This window comes from Alexandromys fortis, unplaced genomic scaffold (genome assembly GCF_014885135.2).
Source record: "Alexandromys fortis isolate MF-2015 unplaced genomic scaffold, M_Fortis_MF-2015_v1.1 scaffold_28, whole genome shotgun sequence".
Taxonomy (NCBI): Eukaryota; Metazoa; Chordata; class Mammalia; order Rodentia; family Cricetidae; genus Alexandromys; species Alexandromys fortis.
This window is the reverse complement of record NW_026067901.1, coordinates 4,166,947-4,182,674: the sequence shown is the minus strand read 5'-3', so window position 1 is coordinate 4,182,674 and position 15,728 is coordinate 4,166,947. Positions and strand designations below refer to the sequence as shown.

Sequence of the window (15,728 nt, the reverse complement as noted above, 5' to 3'; positions counted from 1 at the left end):
CCCTTTCCGGTTTTTTCCTATCGGAATTGATGCAAGCCCAGTGGTGGTTAATACTGTCAACTTGATCATATCTAGAATCACCTAGAAGGCCAGCTTCCCGAGAGGGATCATCTGGATTAGGTAAGCCACTAGCCATGCCTGTGAGTCATCTTGATTAGCTTTACTGAGGTTAGAATTCTCTGACACTGAGCAGTGCCAGTCCCTGGACTCACAATCTGGGACAATATTTAAATCGAATTAATTTGAAGTAGAAAATTTGCCTTATCAGCTGCACATCACCAGTTTGAGGAATTAGAAAAATTCAGGAATTGGTTCATTGTGGGGAGAAAATCTTTGTAAATACTTTCTCCATATTTCACATATTTCTATCTAAGCAGAATTCTCCAAATCTAAAAGGTATTTTTTAAAAGATAACAAAAATGGAACAAAAATGTATCTATACTCAAGAAACACACAATAACCACATTCAGTGACATCTCAAAATATGAGGCTAGTTATTTACAGAACTTGAAATAAAACTGCATTCAAGTACTTTCGCCACGTGGTAAAAAAAAAAACTCTTACGGAAAGTCGGAGTGCTACAGTGAGCGTCAGAAAGACTAGAATTTTACTCTGAATACGCATACAACTGTAACTGAATACCAACTTTAGTTACCTAAAATACTATAATGGAAAACAAAAACTAATTTTTCCATTATTTCCTTTTTCCTTCGAATAGGGTTTATTTTGTGTAGCTTAAGAAGAACATATGTCTAAAGGTGTAGAAAGAGCTCCATCAACCGCAGACCTCTGAGAAATTACACACAATCCACACACCAGCTGCTGCTTACTACATGTTTACCAAGGTAGTTGTCATCTTCGGGTCTTCCCGAATAGCTGTGCTGAAGGATCTCAATGTTTGTTGCCCCTGCAGGAATCTTGACGACAACATTGTATCCTGCAATAGAATTTCGGACATGCAAATTTTATAAACACAGACATGTCACCAACTCTTACCACCAAGTGCCTGCAAGACTGGAATGGCACAGCCACACTTTTCATTTCTTCCTAGCTTTTAAAATGTGATGACGTGGTTTGTGATTTTCCATCTGCACCGACACTTAGCACTATGCAAGAGTGAATAAAGGCAACCACCCAAACACACTGACCTTGAGATTCAGAATCTTAGGATCTTATATTTATTATTGTATATGTTTGTATCTGTGTGAGTGGGATGGGGGTGTCTGCAGAGACCAGAAGAGGGTTTCAAATATCTGGAGCTGGGGTTAAGGCAGTTGGGAGCCACCTGATGTGGGTCCTGAGAACTGAACTCGGATCTTCTGCAAGAGTAGCAAGGATTTCTGAGCCATCTCTTCAGCTCTAACCTCGAGATTCTTAAAGTCCAACAGTTCCTAATTCGTTTTACTACTTCTGAAGTTCTGAGTATAGAAAATGTTTACCTTGAGCCCACAAATCTAGGGCTATCAATATAATTGGCCACTGACATGATGTTTAGGAAGACTGAGTGGCAACAGATTTTATATTGAGAAACAGTAATAGAAAATTTATTTTTTTATTAAGCTTTTAGTTTGTACCTCAAACTAGACTCTCCGTATTTACACCCAAACTTTACATTAGTTTTTAAAGTCTACCAATATCTGTTACAAGAAAAGTAAAGTTTACTGAAGCAGGATGAAAGTAATAACTGTAGTTTATTGAATCAAATTCCACGATATTGGCACTGTTTGAAGAGGAACTGCAGTATAAAATACACATTAAATAAAGAGAAAAAACTTTTCCTGACATTATTCCGAAAAATACTCTCATAGCTAGCTAGCTAGATCCCTCGGGGTAAGCACAGCACTTAGCATGCTCTAGAGATGTTATCCCAGGATTTTCCTTGACCCTTTTTTAAAACATTAATTCCCTCAGTTTAGTACATGAATAAGAGCAGTAATTTTTTTATGCATTAAATTTGAAAATACTGTCCCATGATTACATAAAGATCATGGTGCCAGAATGCCTCTAGGCTTTTGGAGCAACCTAACTTAATTTTTTAAAGTATCTCGATTTAAGCATAAAGGTGACAGTTTGACTACTTTTTGTATACTCTATCTTATAATCTCCAAGATTAATTTTAATCCGGACAACTCTCACCATAAAACAGCCTCATCAACTTCTTTGAGTCTCCAGTACCTTGATGCAAGCAAGCCCATTGTACCAAAAAGATGCCAGAATGGAGGTAGCCACCAGGGGGCAGATGTGGTAATTTTTTTTTTTCCCTACCCTGCAAATGGTTTGCTCAAGGTTTCCCATGGGTATGGGAACGAGGAACACAGTTTTCTCCAGGTTAGGTTTTCAGTTCTAACTTGATATATGTGGTTTCGTATTGTGAAACATTTTTTAGTCACTGTGGTCAATCACAAGCCTGTGTTATGGTTATCCAAGGGAATCCAAGAATGGAGCTCACATGAAATCATCAGTAATAAAGAGAAAAAGAGCATGTTGGGAACACACAAGACCATCTCCAGTACATTAAAATATGAAATGCTCTGTGCTTCTCACCTAAATAAAAATTTTAAAATGGAGTATTGAGTTATACCCTCTCATCGGAATAGTTACCAGCAGCATCTTAAGATCAACCAGATGAACATAATTTAATGCTGAAAAATAACACCGTAGGAATTAAGTTTTTACTGCACAAGGGAAGTTTTAAAGTCTGCTTGTAACAACATCAAAAGAGGGAGTATTTCCCTAGGAAAGTTTAGAGTCGAAAATGTCAGAGGTGGCCTTAAAACAGTTTCAAATAAAATTGAAATCATCGCCAAGTTCCCATTGGAACTCTATCACACATGCTGCTTGGGAAATCAGTGAGGTGGCAATTATGAGCCAACATTGAGGCTAGAAGTTTCACCCTTTACTTTCAGTCAACATTTTCAATACAGCAGTAAAAACAAACACAACACATAGACCAGGTATCTCCTTGCAGAGAGAGGGAAGGAGAGAGGGACAGAGGGAGGGGGGGGGGGGGGGAGGGAGGGAGGGAGGGAAAGAGGGAGGGAGGGAAAGAGGGAGGGAGGGAAAGAGGGAGGAAGGAAGAAAGGGTTTCAAGTGTTAAAAATCATTAGAATCAAATTTCCCAGAAAAGTCATAAATATACACATTCTAACTTACAGGAGCATCACAAAAAGGTTTCCAAAATTGGAGAAAATTCACACAATATGGTCAAATACCACTGGATTTACTGTTTGATTTTCATTAATGGATCCAATTGTTTTATTAAAAATTAGATTCAGGGTTAGGGATGGTCTCAGTTCTGAACTGGCTGAGCATGCACGAAGTCCTAAGTTTGGCCCCAGTCCAGCACGAGCCGGACATGGTGCATGCCTGCAGTCTCAGCACCTGAGAAGTCAAGGGCGAGAGGTCGTAAGTTCTAGACCTGTCTGGATACACTGGACCTCATTTCAAAATCAGAGACAACAAAATACAGAATCAGGTTTGTTTGGGGAAGTGAATTCTTAATTCATATAACATACCCGACTCAAGACTTATTCTTTACATTTGGAGATTTTCACTGACAATCGTTCTGGACTGAGGACTCAGACTACACATTTCTGCTGTACAACAGAGACTGTACACTAGAGCACTAATTCAGAGAAAAGGGTAAACTGGAGGCAAGTACACACCGCTTACCATAATGGGCACTGTTGAAGACGCCCGCCACAGTCTGGCATGAAGAATTATCTCCACCACACACTCCACATTTGTCTCTCTTGGCCTTGGAGTTTAACACATGATCACAGCCAGCTTGCTTCAAAACACAATCGTCATGATTCATAGCGTCAAAGTGACTACTTATGTGCACAGCGCTTTAAAGTATACAAGGTTCTCTTCAAAAGATGATTTCAGTTAGCAGAGGTTTGCTGCAACAGGAGTCTCTCTGAGCATCTAACAAGCCAGGTGGGCAGTAACATGTGAACTGTGTTCACAGGGTCTAAGAAGCAGTGTGTTTAAAGGGTTTACAGAATTTTTTAAATTAGTATCTTCGGGTAATAACTTGAATTCTACATTGGGACAGACAAATATTCCTATATTCCAAAATCATTTGCAAACCATAAATTAGGGCTATAGAGATGATTCATCAGGCAAGAGCACCGGCTGCTCTTCCAGAGGACTTGGGTTCGATTACCAGCACCCACAACCATTTATAACTCTAGTTCCAGGGGATCTGACACCCTCTTCTGGCTTCCACAGGGAACAAATACATGTAGTATACATACATACATACATACATACATACATACATACATACAAGCAGGTAAACCATCGATACACAAAATAACGTTTTTTAAAAAGAAAACCTTTAAAGAGAGATAACTAAAAAAAACTCATTGGGATAAGAACCACATTAGAATAGTCAAAAAAAGGTGTTGTTTGTATGTTTTCTAAAAAATATTGTGGCCTTAGAACACTGGAAATAAAGCATGTTCCAAATAAACATTTGAACGAATTTCCCCCAGTTTAATCATCAGCAAAGTGTCTACTAAAGGATTGTCCTAGACATTTCAGAGAAAAGTGCAGTCCCTTGCCCCAGGTGCTCTCCGCACATGACACGGCCATTACCTTTATGGACTGGATCTCTAAGCTGAGTAACCCAAAGAGAAAAATTCACATGCCACCTGGACTGGGTTCTCCACCTGGACTGGGTTCTCCACTAGCTTATTTACATAGTGGGATGGTGGGGCAGGGAGTGTGTACCAGAGTATGGCCGAGGGTTGGGGGTCTGGTTCTCTACTTCCATCACGTGGACTCCAGGAGCAGAACTCCAGTTATTAGGCTCAGCAGCAAATATCCTACCCATGGAGCCATCCCATCCCCCTGCCATATGTATGTTTTTCATATAAGAGGCAAATACTTCCATGATGAAGATTTACCCATGTATTTTATGAATGGCAAATGCATCTAGACATTCAGATCATCTTTGTTATATTTTGCTTCATTTCACTTGGCTGTGTTGCTTGTTTAAATATGACATATGGTTTTGGGGCCATAGAGTAATCTTTTTGTACTATTTAATGTATTTCTAAAATGTAATCTAAGTGTCTTTGAACATCTCCTAAGGCCTTTGGGTGCAGACTATTATCACTTAGGCAACAAATGCGTGGCTACAAGGAGATGTAATTAGACATCTTAAGCTCCCCTTCAATCAAAGAAATGGCCTCACAGCAGCGCACTTGCTGTCTGGACAACATTCTCTGTTTTAATGCTCAGACTCCACCTGCCTTCCCCAGATTGCCAACCATCTGAAGCATATGTGTTTCCACTCATGCCTCTTTTGTTTATTGAGAAGCCTGCTAGTGGTCCTGCCTCCCATCTTCTAACCAAGGTCATTCTAAAAAAGACCATAAAGTGCAAAGCAAATCTCATCGCTTCTTTCACTTCAAAATAATATCTGAATCTCTAAGGAGTTCCGATGAAAATTACACATCAAATATCTTCCTGTTCCCAGTTCCAACCTGAGCACTTACTTCCTTACATGTCTAATATCGTTCATATCAAGTACTCAACACTGCCGTTACATCTCTAAAATCATATCTCTAATATCTGTTCATATCAAGCGCTCGACACTGCTGTTTGAACAGAAGAAACAAGAGTCAAGGACTAGAGAAAGGGAGGAGATGCTGGTTACCCGTCACCATGGAGGTCACATCTGAAGTAGTAAAGGCACATTTCTACCCTGGGGTCCATTTTCTCCTACCTTTTAAAGAAGGTGACCCCATCTTCATGCCGACTCTAAATACAACTGGCAAAACAAAATCAGCCACCTTATGCGTTTTGGGCTGCTTTGGTTTTATTTTTGAGGCAGGATCCAGCTATCTAGACCAGGCTGGCCCGCCTCGGCCTTCTCTACCAGGATACAGGTGTATACCACGACAACACAAAGTTAACCACAGTCCTAGAGATAGCATGATCTCAAAGACTACTTTAATGGCATCCATAAAAACAACTCTGAAGGAACGGAGACAATGTTGGTTACAGAAGTAGAAGAAACGCATTGTTCGCCAATAGAAACATGAAGTTTACTTACCCTACAAAGGCCTTGGACACAGATGTCACTAGTCTCGGTCCCACAGGGTGTACCATCAGCCACTCGGTCCTTCAGCTGGTAGAAGCTGGTAGTCCCAGCGACCCGGCAATAGAGTTTACAGCGATCTTTTATGGCAACTGCAGGAAGAAGAATCCCATTTCGGATGCAGAACAATGAGGCTCCGCGTTTCTACACAGCAAACCGGTTTCCTATGGAAGCAATGGCGCTACTTACCCCCGCTGTACTTGGGCAGCCACCTCACATTAGCGGGGAGGCCGTGGATGTTGACATGTTTACCATCAAAGTCGGAGCACTGCTTTTCGCGGAAGTCTTGCTTGCCTTTTGGACATGAATCAGTGTTACATGATCGAAATTTCATCCTGCGGCCCACACAGTACCTTCCTCCGTTTCTTGGCCTAGTCAAATTCATTACATTTTAAAGCGCATCAGTAAAACATCACCGCGGTCATCTATTTCTACAACCGCCCATTTGCCTCCAGGACCAGAAAGGCCACTGACGCTCTTTTAACATTATAGGTTGAAGGAGAAATACACAAAAGGGTTTTAAACGGTTTTCTGGCAAACGAGTCAGAAAAATAGCAACCCCTTCTCAAGTAGACCTGAGACCTGGACACCAGAAATAAGTCTCAGTTCTGACAGGATTAGCAAGGACTAATGGTGGGTCTTTGTTTTCAAACTAAAAAATGTTGTCTGGTGAGGTACAGTCAACAAAGAAACTTAGGTGACAAGGGAGACATACCCATTGTTGTCATACATGAGTAGGGTGTGTGTGTATATCTATATCTATATATATACACATATATACATGTATATATGTATGTATGTATGTATATGCTTGTCACTGCAATAATTTATTCAATTTATTATTGGAAATAAACCCCAGAAGTTTTCAGGGTAAAAATGATATATAATTTACCTCGCCCAAAATTTCAATGACCTGCAAGATTGATTCAGAGTGTGTTGTATTCCTGTGCATTAAAAATGCTCACTGATATGCGTGTCACCTGGCCCATGACTTGTTACATATAAAATAGAAATACTTAAAATCTCTCTGGGAGCTCGGTATGCTTTCGAGTAGGATGAAGAGAGATGACTGGGCACTTCCTCGGCTGACACAGTGAGGCGTCCAGAACAGGAGCAGGGGAGGGAATGGAGGCATGTCAGATTACAGAACAATAAAGAACTAGTGACTGAGTGGCCCATCTGGGCAGCAGAGTCAAAACACAGGAGGAGGGGCCTAGGGCCTTTCATTCAAAACACAGTAAAATGAAGACAGAACTGCCATTCACATCTCCTTAAATCACACCGAAGCAGAAAACAAAGAGTACGGAAAAAAAAGAAAAAACAGCTGTCTCCATGCAAATTATAAAAGTTCAGGCCAGGCGGTGGTGGCGCACGCCTTTAATCCCAGCACTTGGAAGGCAGAGGCAGGCGGATTTCTGTGAGTTCGAGACCAGCCTGGTCTACAAAAGCTAGTTCCAGGATAGGCTCCAAAACCACAGAGAAACCCTGTCTCGAAAAACCAAAAAAAAAAAAAGTTCATTTAGGTTTTTTTGTTTGGTTTTGTTTTTTTTAAGTCTGAATCTACAAAGGTACAAAGCAGTATGCTTCAAAGTATTCCACAGTGATTCCGAATCTCTGAAACTTGCAGACTGACCTCCAGTGTTAGAAGTGAACGGAACTGACTTTTACTTTCGGGTCCTTGAGATAATCTTAATCTACAGTGAATAGAAAGACATACTCGGGGCGATCACAGAGCCTGGTTGTGCTTTTAATTCCACCTCCGCACGTCCTTGAGCAAGAGCTGTAGGGTCCCCAGGGTCCCCATTCGCCATCCACAGGACGGGTCTCCATGTCTCTGGTCACACACAGCCCACGGTGGCAATGCTATGAACAGAGGAAGCACACATAGAGCAATGGCTTGTGTGCATCTAGTTAAAGCATCAGCGTCATCCTAACAGCAGCAAGAGAAGAGCTGTCACTTAGGTACAGCCAATGTCAGTTCAGAAGTGAGGCTACATCTAACACCGGCTTGGAAAAAGCATTCCCTGTCTACCCGGTACCCAAGGCTGGAGGAATGCAAAAGGAATGTAATATTTCTCTTGCTTTTGAAGTTCAAACTCTCACTGGAGAGGAAGGGATATTTAAGATTAAAATAGAAACTATCCCATTTATATTAGCTCCCAAAGCAGTGTTTTTCATAATGTCATTACAATTGTTGCATAGACTCACACACACACACACACACACACACACACACACACACACCTCAAACATACGAATAAATCTAAATGAGGAAATAAAAAAATCTCTACAATGAAAAATGTCAGAATTTTGAAAAAGGAAGTCAGAGAAGGCACTAGACAATGGAAAGACTTTCCATGCCGCCAGACTGGCAGAATTAATATGTTAAAAATGGTTATGTTACCAAAAAATAATCTACATATTTAGTGCAATTCCCATCGAACTTCATATATTATTCTTTATAGAACTAGAGAAAACAATTCAAGACTTCATATGAAGTTACTAAAGACCACAAACAACAAAAGCAATCCTGAGAAGGAACAAAGTTAGAACTATCATACAGCCTCACTCCAAATTATACTACAGCATGCTTAATTCATGGGCAAAAGATATTTTAATGCATTTAGAATCACTAAAGATTTGAGAAAACCAATTAACACATTCAATTATATTCAATTAAAGTTCAAGGAAGAAAATGTATGCAGTGAAAACATTATGTAATTGAGGTGCCTGTTGACATATTAGCATTCTGACATTTTAATCTATTTTAATAATAAGAATAAAATATGTATGTGCATTTAATTACTCATATAACTATCTATAACTTAAAACCCATCTACTAGCTTTAGGAACAAAATTAAATTTATCCATTTAATTCTGTTGATAGTATACTCTATCCAACACACACAGCAATAAAATCAACTTGACTATCTGTACAATGGGTAGCAGCAAATCACTAGAAACGGTGCACTGCGGAGCAGCTGCCCATTCCAGACACTCTGGGTACAGGACTCACCCTTTGAGAAAACCTACCATCCCAGGACCACAGCTCGTCCCGTCTGCCAGCGGCATGTGCTGTGTGCGACAGCCCTTGTGGACACCTTCCGCACTCGTGCACCACAGGCGCCGGCATTGTTTCTGCAGAGTAACAACAGGCAGGGGAGCCAGAGCAGGTGTCAACATCCAGACCAGGTCTGTATGGCCCAAACCCATCTGAGCTGCTTCCTGGCTTGCGGATGAAGCTAGACGTACTTTGAAAACAATCGGAAATTTTACTAATGTATTAAATAGTAAGAGCAATGAGCCAAAGTGGAAATATTCAGTTACGTGAAAGGGCTTCCTTTCTTTGTAAGACATTTTTCTAGAGGCTTTTTGTTGTTGAACTTTACTCACAGGTTCCCTGCCTGATGCAAAGGCAGAACCATTTCAGTGATGTGCATGGGATAACCGTGAAAAGGACCAACGTTTACTAGTCTGTGAAGTATAGTGTATACTCACAGTTTCTGGACAAATGGTTCTAAAGTTTTCACAAGAAAGAAAACTCCGGAGTCATAGGAGCTGTGCCCACGATAATCCCTCTTTTTTTTTGAAGTCAAATGAAAAGTTTACGTGGTGTCCAAATCAGCCCAGAAGAATGGCTGCCATCACAGTGAAATTCTAAGGTAAACTACTAAGGCAAACGGTACCCTTTTCACCACGGGTGTTTAAAGCTTATTAAGATTTGTGGCTATGAACTCAAGGTGGGGAGTGTATTAGTCACTGCGGGATACACTCCACAGTTCTGCCTGCTTGCTCGCTATCCAGCGGCCTCCCTGATCAGTTCAATGAGCATTCATTGCGTGGCAGTATCTACATGAGGATCCGCTGTCTGGGGAGCCAGGTGGACCAGTCCATTATCTGAGATGGCTGAACTCACAAGTTTTCAGATTTTAGTTCATCTATACTTTGGGTGTTTTTAAATATGACCAGTGAGCTACTCTGGGATTGAAGTCCAAGTTTAAGCACAAAACTGACTTGTGTTTTCTATACATCATACACATACAGAACTGGGAGCAATTTTCCCAGGATTTTTCATAGTGACCTGTCAACATGGGATGTTTTCATCTATGTTATCAAACTGGCATTCAAGGAGTTGGATTTGGAGCATTTCTGACTTTGGATTTTCAGAGTGGGGGCTCTCAACGTGTGTATGTTTATTTAAGTAAATTAAGTCTGTATTCCTGGTCCCAGAGGTCATCAAACTCTGTGAAGGCAGAAACAGCTTGACAAATTCAAGAAACGAAGTGAAGAAAATGTAACGAGCATTCTGCTTAGACAGTGGGGCAGGCAGGCAGCACACACTGTGATCTGTGAACCAAATCCTAACTTTATGCCTACGTTAAAAAAAAATGCCTGGCAGTGGTGGCACAGGCCTTTAATCCCAGCACTCAGGAGACAGAGTCAGATGGATCTTTAGAGGCCAGCCTGGTCTACAGAGCGAGTTCCAGGACAGCCGCGGCTGTTACACAGAGAAATCCTGTCTCCAACAAAAAACAACAAAATCATTATGATAGAACCGATATAAGTGTTTTCATGATTTTATTTCCATGGAAAGTTAAAGTGTGTGACCTATGAACAACTGCCAAAATAAATTGTGAAGAATACTTTGATTACAATTGAACTTATGCCACAAACATAATTCTTTGGCATTTGTGTCTGTATAACACAGATGTAAGGCTGGGGAGATGGCTCAGTAGTTAAGAGCAATTACTGTTCTTTCAGTAGACTTGAGTTCAGTTCCCAGCAACCACACCAGGCAGTTTGTAACCTCCTGTAACTCCAGCTCCAGGACATCCAACATCCTCTCTGATCTCTATGGGTACTTTACTCACATACGCAGAGTCCCATAGACACCCACACCAACACACAATTAAAAATAAAATGTTTACAAAGACACATATTCTATTTGTGACATCCTTAAAACAAGTCAATATTAAAGCACCAACCAACATTGTAACTTCTTCCCCCAAATAGGTATTTCAATATTTTTAAATTTTATATAATATAGCTATGCTGTGGCTATATCTTCACAGAATCTGTAAGAGTTAACAAGGACAATTCAGAAGTACATAGCATAGCATCAACACATAGCAACTCCTCTGTTGGCTCTGGTTTCTCGTTACTTTAGGCCCTTTCTATGAAACATCATTTAATTCCTCTTTCATTCAAGAATAAATGTGCATTTTGCAAGACATCCTTACCATAACTTTCAGGCAGTTTTCTAACAAAAAGGTAGAGATTTTCTTACCAAGTAGGGACACACTTGTGATCCGGGACCAAACATAAGCTCGCACTGCTTGTTCACGTCATACACTGCGCCAGGAAGCTGTGGAGACAGGTCATAGATTCTTCCATTTGGTTTGTCAAGAAGGCATTCTCCATGGCCAGTGCTGAACCAGACAGAGAACACAGCAACGTGAACACATTTGCATACATTGGTGTCTCTACCAGGTTTCTGTAGTTACTTTCAAGGACAATGTCCACATCTTACTGTTATTTAAAAACCAACCATAGTCACACCAGCAAAGCACAATTCTTACACGTAATGACATCATCAGATTGCAGAGGAATTTTAACTGTGCCTGTTTTGCACTGGATCCCCACCCACAATCACAAAAGTTATAGTGGTATGAGGGGTGGGCTGGGAATGGAGCTCAATGGTAGAGCATCGGCCCCCGCGTGTATAAGAACCTGGACACTATCCCCAGCATGGCAAACAAGAACTGTTTAATGACAAGTTATCACAATATAATTGATGTCACACTTTTAGTGCCCATTAGCCTCAAATGCATTATCCAAACTGTCAAAATGTAAAAATAGTGCATTATGGTCCTTGATCTAAACAGCAAAAAAAAAATAAATAAATAAAAGGCATTTCAAAACATTCATGCTTTCCCTACTTTAAGGGGCTTTTCAGGGAATAAGAAAGGAGTTCGCTCCCTGGCTCTAGGTGCTTGCTATATTTAAGTTCCTTCATGACCTAGGAATTGTGGTTGTGAACAAATTCTTCAACCTACCCAAGCCAGGTCTCATCTTCCATACATTGAGAATGCTGATATATATCTCATAGTTTGCTATTGGAATACAGTCACATGCTGCTCCATGATGCTTTGGCCAGTGACGGGCCAAAGGTAGGATGGCGATTCATGGAGTACCTACTCTAAAGCATGGTTCTGTTTCTTTCCACCATTTCCATCAAGAGAGGTAACTGAAATACTAATGATGCTAAGATGAGAATATAAACTATTAAAGACATTGAGAAGGATTTGTGCACAAATAGTTTATGGAAGGAGCTTGGTCAATCTTAGTGACCACATTGGAGACACAATTTGGATAAAAGAAACTGAAAAGCAAAGAAAACTGGCAGAAGGTAAAGGTGTAAGGCTGGGAAACCCAGCCTCTTTTCAAAGCTAAAAAGAGCCTCGAAAGAATACATTGGGTTACAGGCTCCATCTCTGGGGCTGCAGAAGCAAATTTCTTTTGATTTCAGCTTCTCCCATCTTGAAGGGACTCCTTAAGCTTCTGTCACTGAAACACCTCTCAAAATATTACTTTACTTAGTGACATCTCTAAAAACAAAGGACGCATGAAGATGTTCTGATGACCATTAAATCACCTCATAAATGGTTTTCAAGACAAAACAAAATCCAAATAAAAAAAGCAAGACACGTCCCACCTGGGGGTCTAGCAGGTTGTGGAGGACATAGCAGTTGAGTCCTCCCCACTGTGGACTTGTGCACACTAACCAGACCTGTGCCCCATCTCCTTTCCTCATCCCAAGTGCCTGGCAGATGAAGTGCTCAGGGGCTTTTGACACTTATCTTGCCTGCCCTTTTTGTATGCACCGTGGGTGGCTTTTTTATGTAACTGCAGCACTGGGTGGGGGGGCATGGGGAGGTCTCAGTGAACCCTAGAGGAATTGGGGAGGGTGGACCACCCCTGCCTCATACTTTTATTGTTGTTGTTGTTATTATTTGTTTTATGTTTTTTTTTTACACTCACTGCTCTCAATAAAGAAGCCTTTTTTTAAAAAATAATAAATAAAAGAAAGACACATGCCTATATGACTGAACTATAATAAAAATTTCTCAAGTAAAATTTATATATGCATATGTAAAATTCCATACATATATATCCTTGTTTTGTAAATTCTTCATGCATTCATTTACTGTGTGGGGGGGTGCCCATGCCTTAGCACACATGTTGGGGGTCAAGAGGATAATTCGCTCAATTGTGTGCTCTCTCCACCATGGATTTCCAAGAACTGAACTGTGGTCATCAGGCAAGTGACCTTACCCACTGAGCAATCTTTCTCGTGTTTTTAAACATTTATTTGAATATTAATAGTGAAAAGCTAACCCTTTTCTTGAATCACTCTAAAAGAACAAGCAACTTGCCATCTGAAGATGAGAAAGTGGTTACTTATCAACTACAGGAAGAGGGATGCAGCCTTACTCCAGGAACTCCGTAATGTGCTTCTGACTACAAGCTGACCAGGTCCAAGGGCTCGTGTGGTAATTAAGGGTCGGGGCCATCACATGATACTGATGCTTAATCCCCGCTTCTTTACATTTGTAACTGTCATCATGCGGAACATTAAACCTGAAAATGAAAACAAGCACTTAAGGCTATCAAAAATGGATACAACTGTACAGTGTAAAAAAAAAGTATAGATAATTCTAGTTATTTTGGGTTCTGTACTCTGAGTCTTTACATAAGGTGAAATTTCACATTCGGAGCCATACTCTCTGTGAAATACTATATTCTATTTTTGATTATTTTTGATCTTGCTTATTGTCATCAAAGTCTAAACAATCAAAATATTTGGAATTTGTCTCATCTACATATGGACAAAAGATTCGCATCAAAATGCCTGCATGTTTCAACCTGGACATCTAAGAGATGTTGTGCACACGTTAGGCAAGATGTCCACACACTACAGTCTAGACCCGTATGCAAAGAATTTAATCTCCAGCTCAGTGCTATTCTGTATATTAACCAGATATCAGCAGAAGCCTGGGGCTTCCGATCTGTCAGTGACAACCACTAAAACCGCGCCCCAAGAGCACCCAATTATCGACAGTGAGAACACGGTAAGGAACTAGCAGGTCAGAGAGAGACGGCACACTGGCCTTCATGGACGCAAACATGGAAGAAAATCACCCTTACTATTCACCCACCTCTGAGAAACACCTACGTTCCTCAGAGAGAAAGCCACTGTCGAACAAACAACATTCTCTGCATAATATACTTGCTAGCAGCTTCCAATACTCCCTGCACCGTGTACTGGTTGGCAGCTTTCAGTTCTTCCTCACAGTGTACTAATTCGCGGGTTTGAAACCCAGAAAAAGTGTTTCTGAGGTACCACTGCAATTTCTCAGCAATCTGTAGAGCTTACCTCATGCCCGCACGCCCCTGTCCCCCTTTATATACAAATGTTGGTGACCAGGAGCTAGGCAATAAAAGGGAACTGAAGCAGAACCTGCTAATTAAGTTATCCCATTACAAATTACTGTCTACAGATATTCTAATGCGATGGTCAGGAAAGAAAAGTGGTCAAACTCAGGGCACCTCTAGTCTCGATTCCTTACTAGCGATAAACAAGGAACGTAACGGCCTACCCTGCGGCTACTTTGCGAATTATTTCTCAGAAGATGATTGGTAGGACTTCCAAGCTTTTCATGGGGGCACTGAGCATGTCATGGGAAATTATGGCCTCTGTACTTAGAGCACAGAACCCTGACAGGGTTTTTATAAGACAAGAATAAGAGAACTCTAAATAGTTGCAGAAATGCTCTGAAGAGTATCATTTCATGAATAAGAAACCCCATGGACCCGTGTCCTATGCTAGGGCTCTGAGCAATAAGAGCAAGATTCAAGTTGGTCTTTCAAGTATTGTTGGGGAGTTGTGAACTAGGAGCCCTTGCAGGCTCTCCCAGATGGCAGAGGGTGGTACTTGGTTATGTATAGGATAACAAGGAATAGAGGTCAGGGGTGCTTGTTATGTAAGCCAGTGCAGTAAGCGAATAAAAGAATCCCCATGCTCTAGATCTTTCATTAATCTGCTGGTCTGTGCAGCCATCTGACCTAACACAGATCACAAATAAAACCCACAAAGCTAGCCTTTCAAGGATAGGGGATGAAAACCACACTGCACTGTTTGATGAAGTAATACAGGTGCTCGTGGCGGAATGACGGCAAGCGGAAGGCACATTCTTCAGGTAAGGAAAGGTACTCACACGTGCCCGAGCTCATGGGCGATGGTGAAGGCAGCGCTCAGGCCGTTCTCCTCACTAATGGAGCAGCTCCTCAGGGGATCACACAGGGTGCCTAGCTCCGCTAAACCTAAAAAAGACGACACACACGTATCTCATCAAAGGGGAAACGCCACCAAAACCACAATGTGAAACTAAATATAAAACACTAGTGGTGGCATTGTGACTTGAAAATGAATGCAGAACTGCCTAATAACAATAAATATTTAAATATTAAATATTTAAAGCCAAAAGATGAAAAAACAGACTGAATAGTTTGCATTGAAATTTTGTTTTGTTTTGTTTTGGCATTTCTGTTTTTT

The 15,728-nt window shown here is 40.9% G+C and overlaps 1 protein-coding gene across 1 annotated transcript in view; it reads right to left on the bottom strand.

The window, feature by feature from the left end:
- Adamts20 (ADAM metallopeptidase with thrombospondin type 1 motif 20) overlaps positions 1 to 15,728 on the bottom strand; it is a 107,702-nt gene that overhangs the window by 56,493 nt on the left and 35,481 nt on the right. The window contains exons 8-16 of the mRNA XM_050130883.1: positions 15,391 to 15,496; positions 13,607 to 13,753; positions 11,400 to 11,541; positions 9,146 to 9,250; positions 7,830 to 7,975; positions 6,302 to 6,483; positions 6,068 to 6,204; positions 3,673 to 3,790; positions 842 to 937 (exon numbers count right to left, since the gene is read on the bottom strand). Of these exons, the coding sequence (XP_049986840.1) occupies positions 842 to 937; positions 3,673 to 3,790; positions 6,068 to 6,204; positions 6,302 to 6,483; positions 7,830 to 7,975; positions 9,146 to 9,250; positions 11,400 to 11,541; positions 13,607 to 13,753; positions 15,391 to 15,496 (1,179 nt within the window). The remainder of the gene's footprint in view (positions 1 to 841; positions 938 to 3,672; positions 3,791 to 6,067; positions 6,205 to 6,301; positions 6,484 to 7,829; positions 7,976 to 9,145; positions 9,251 to 11,399; positions 11,542 to 13,606; positions 13,754 to 15,390; positions 15,497 to 15,728) is intronic.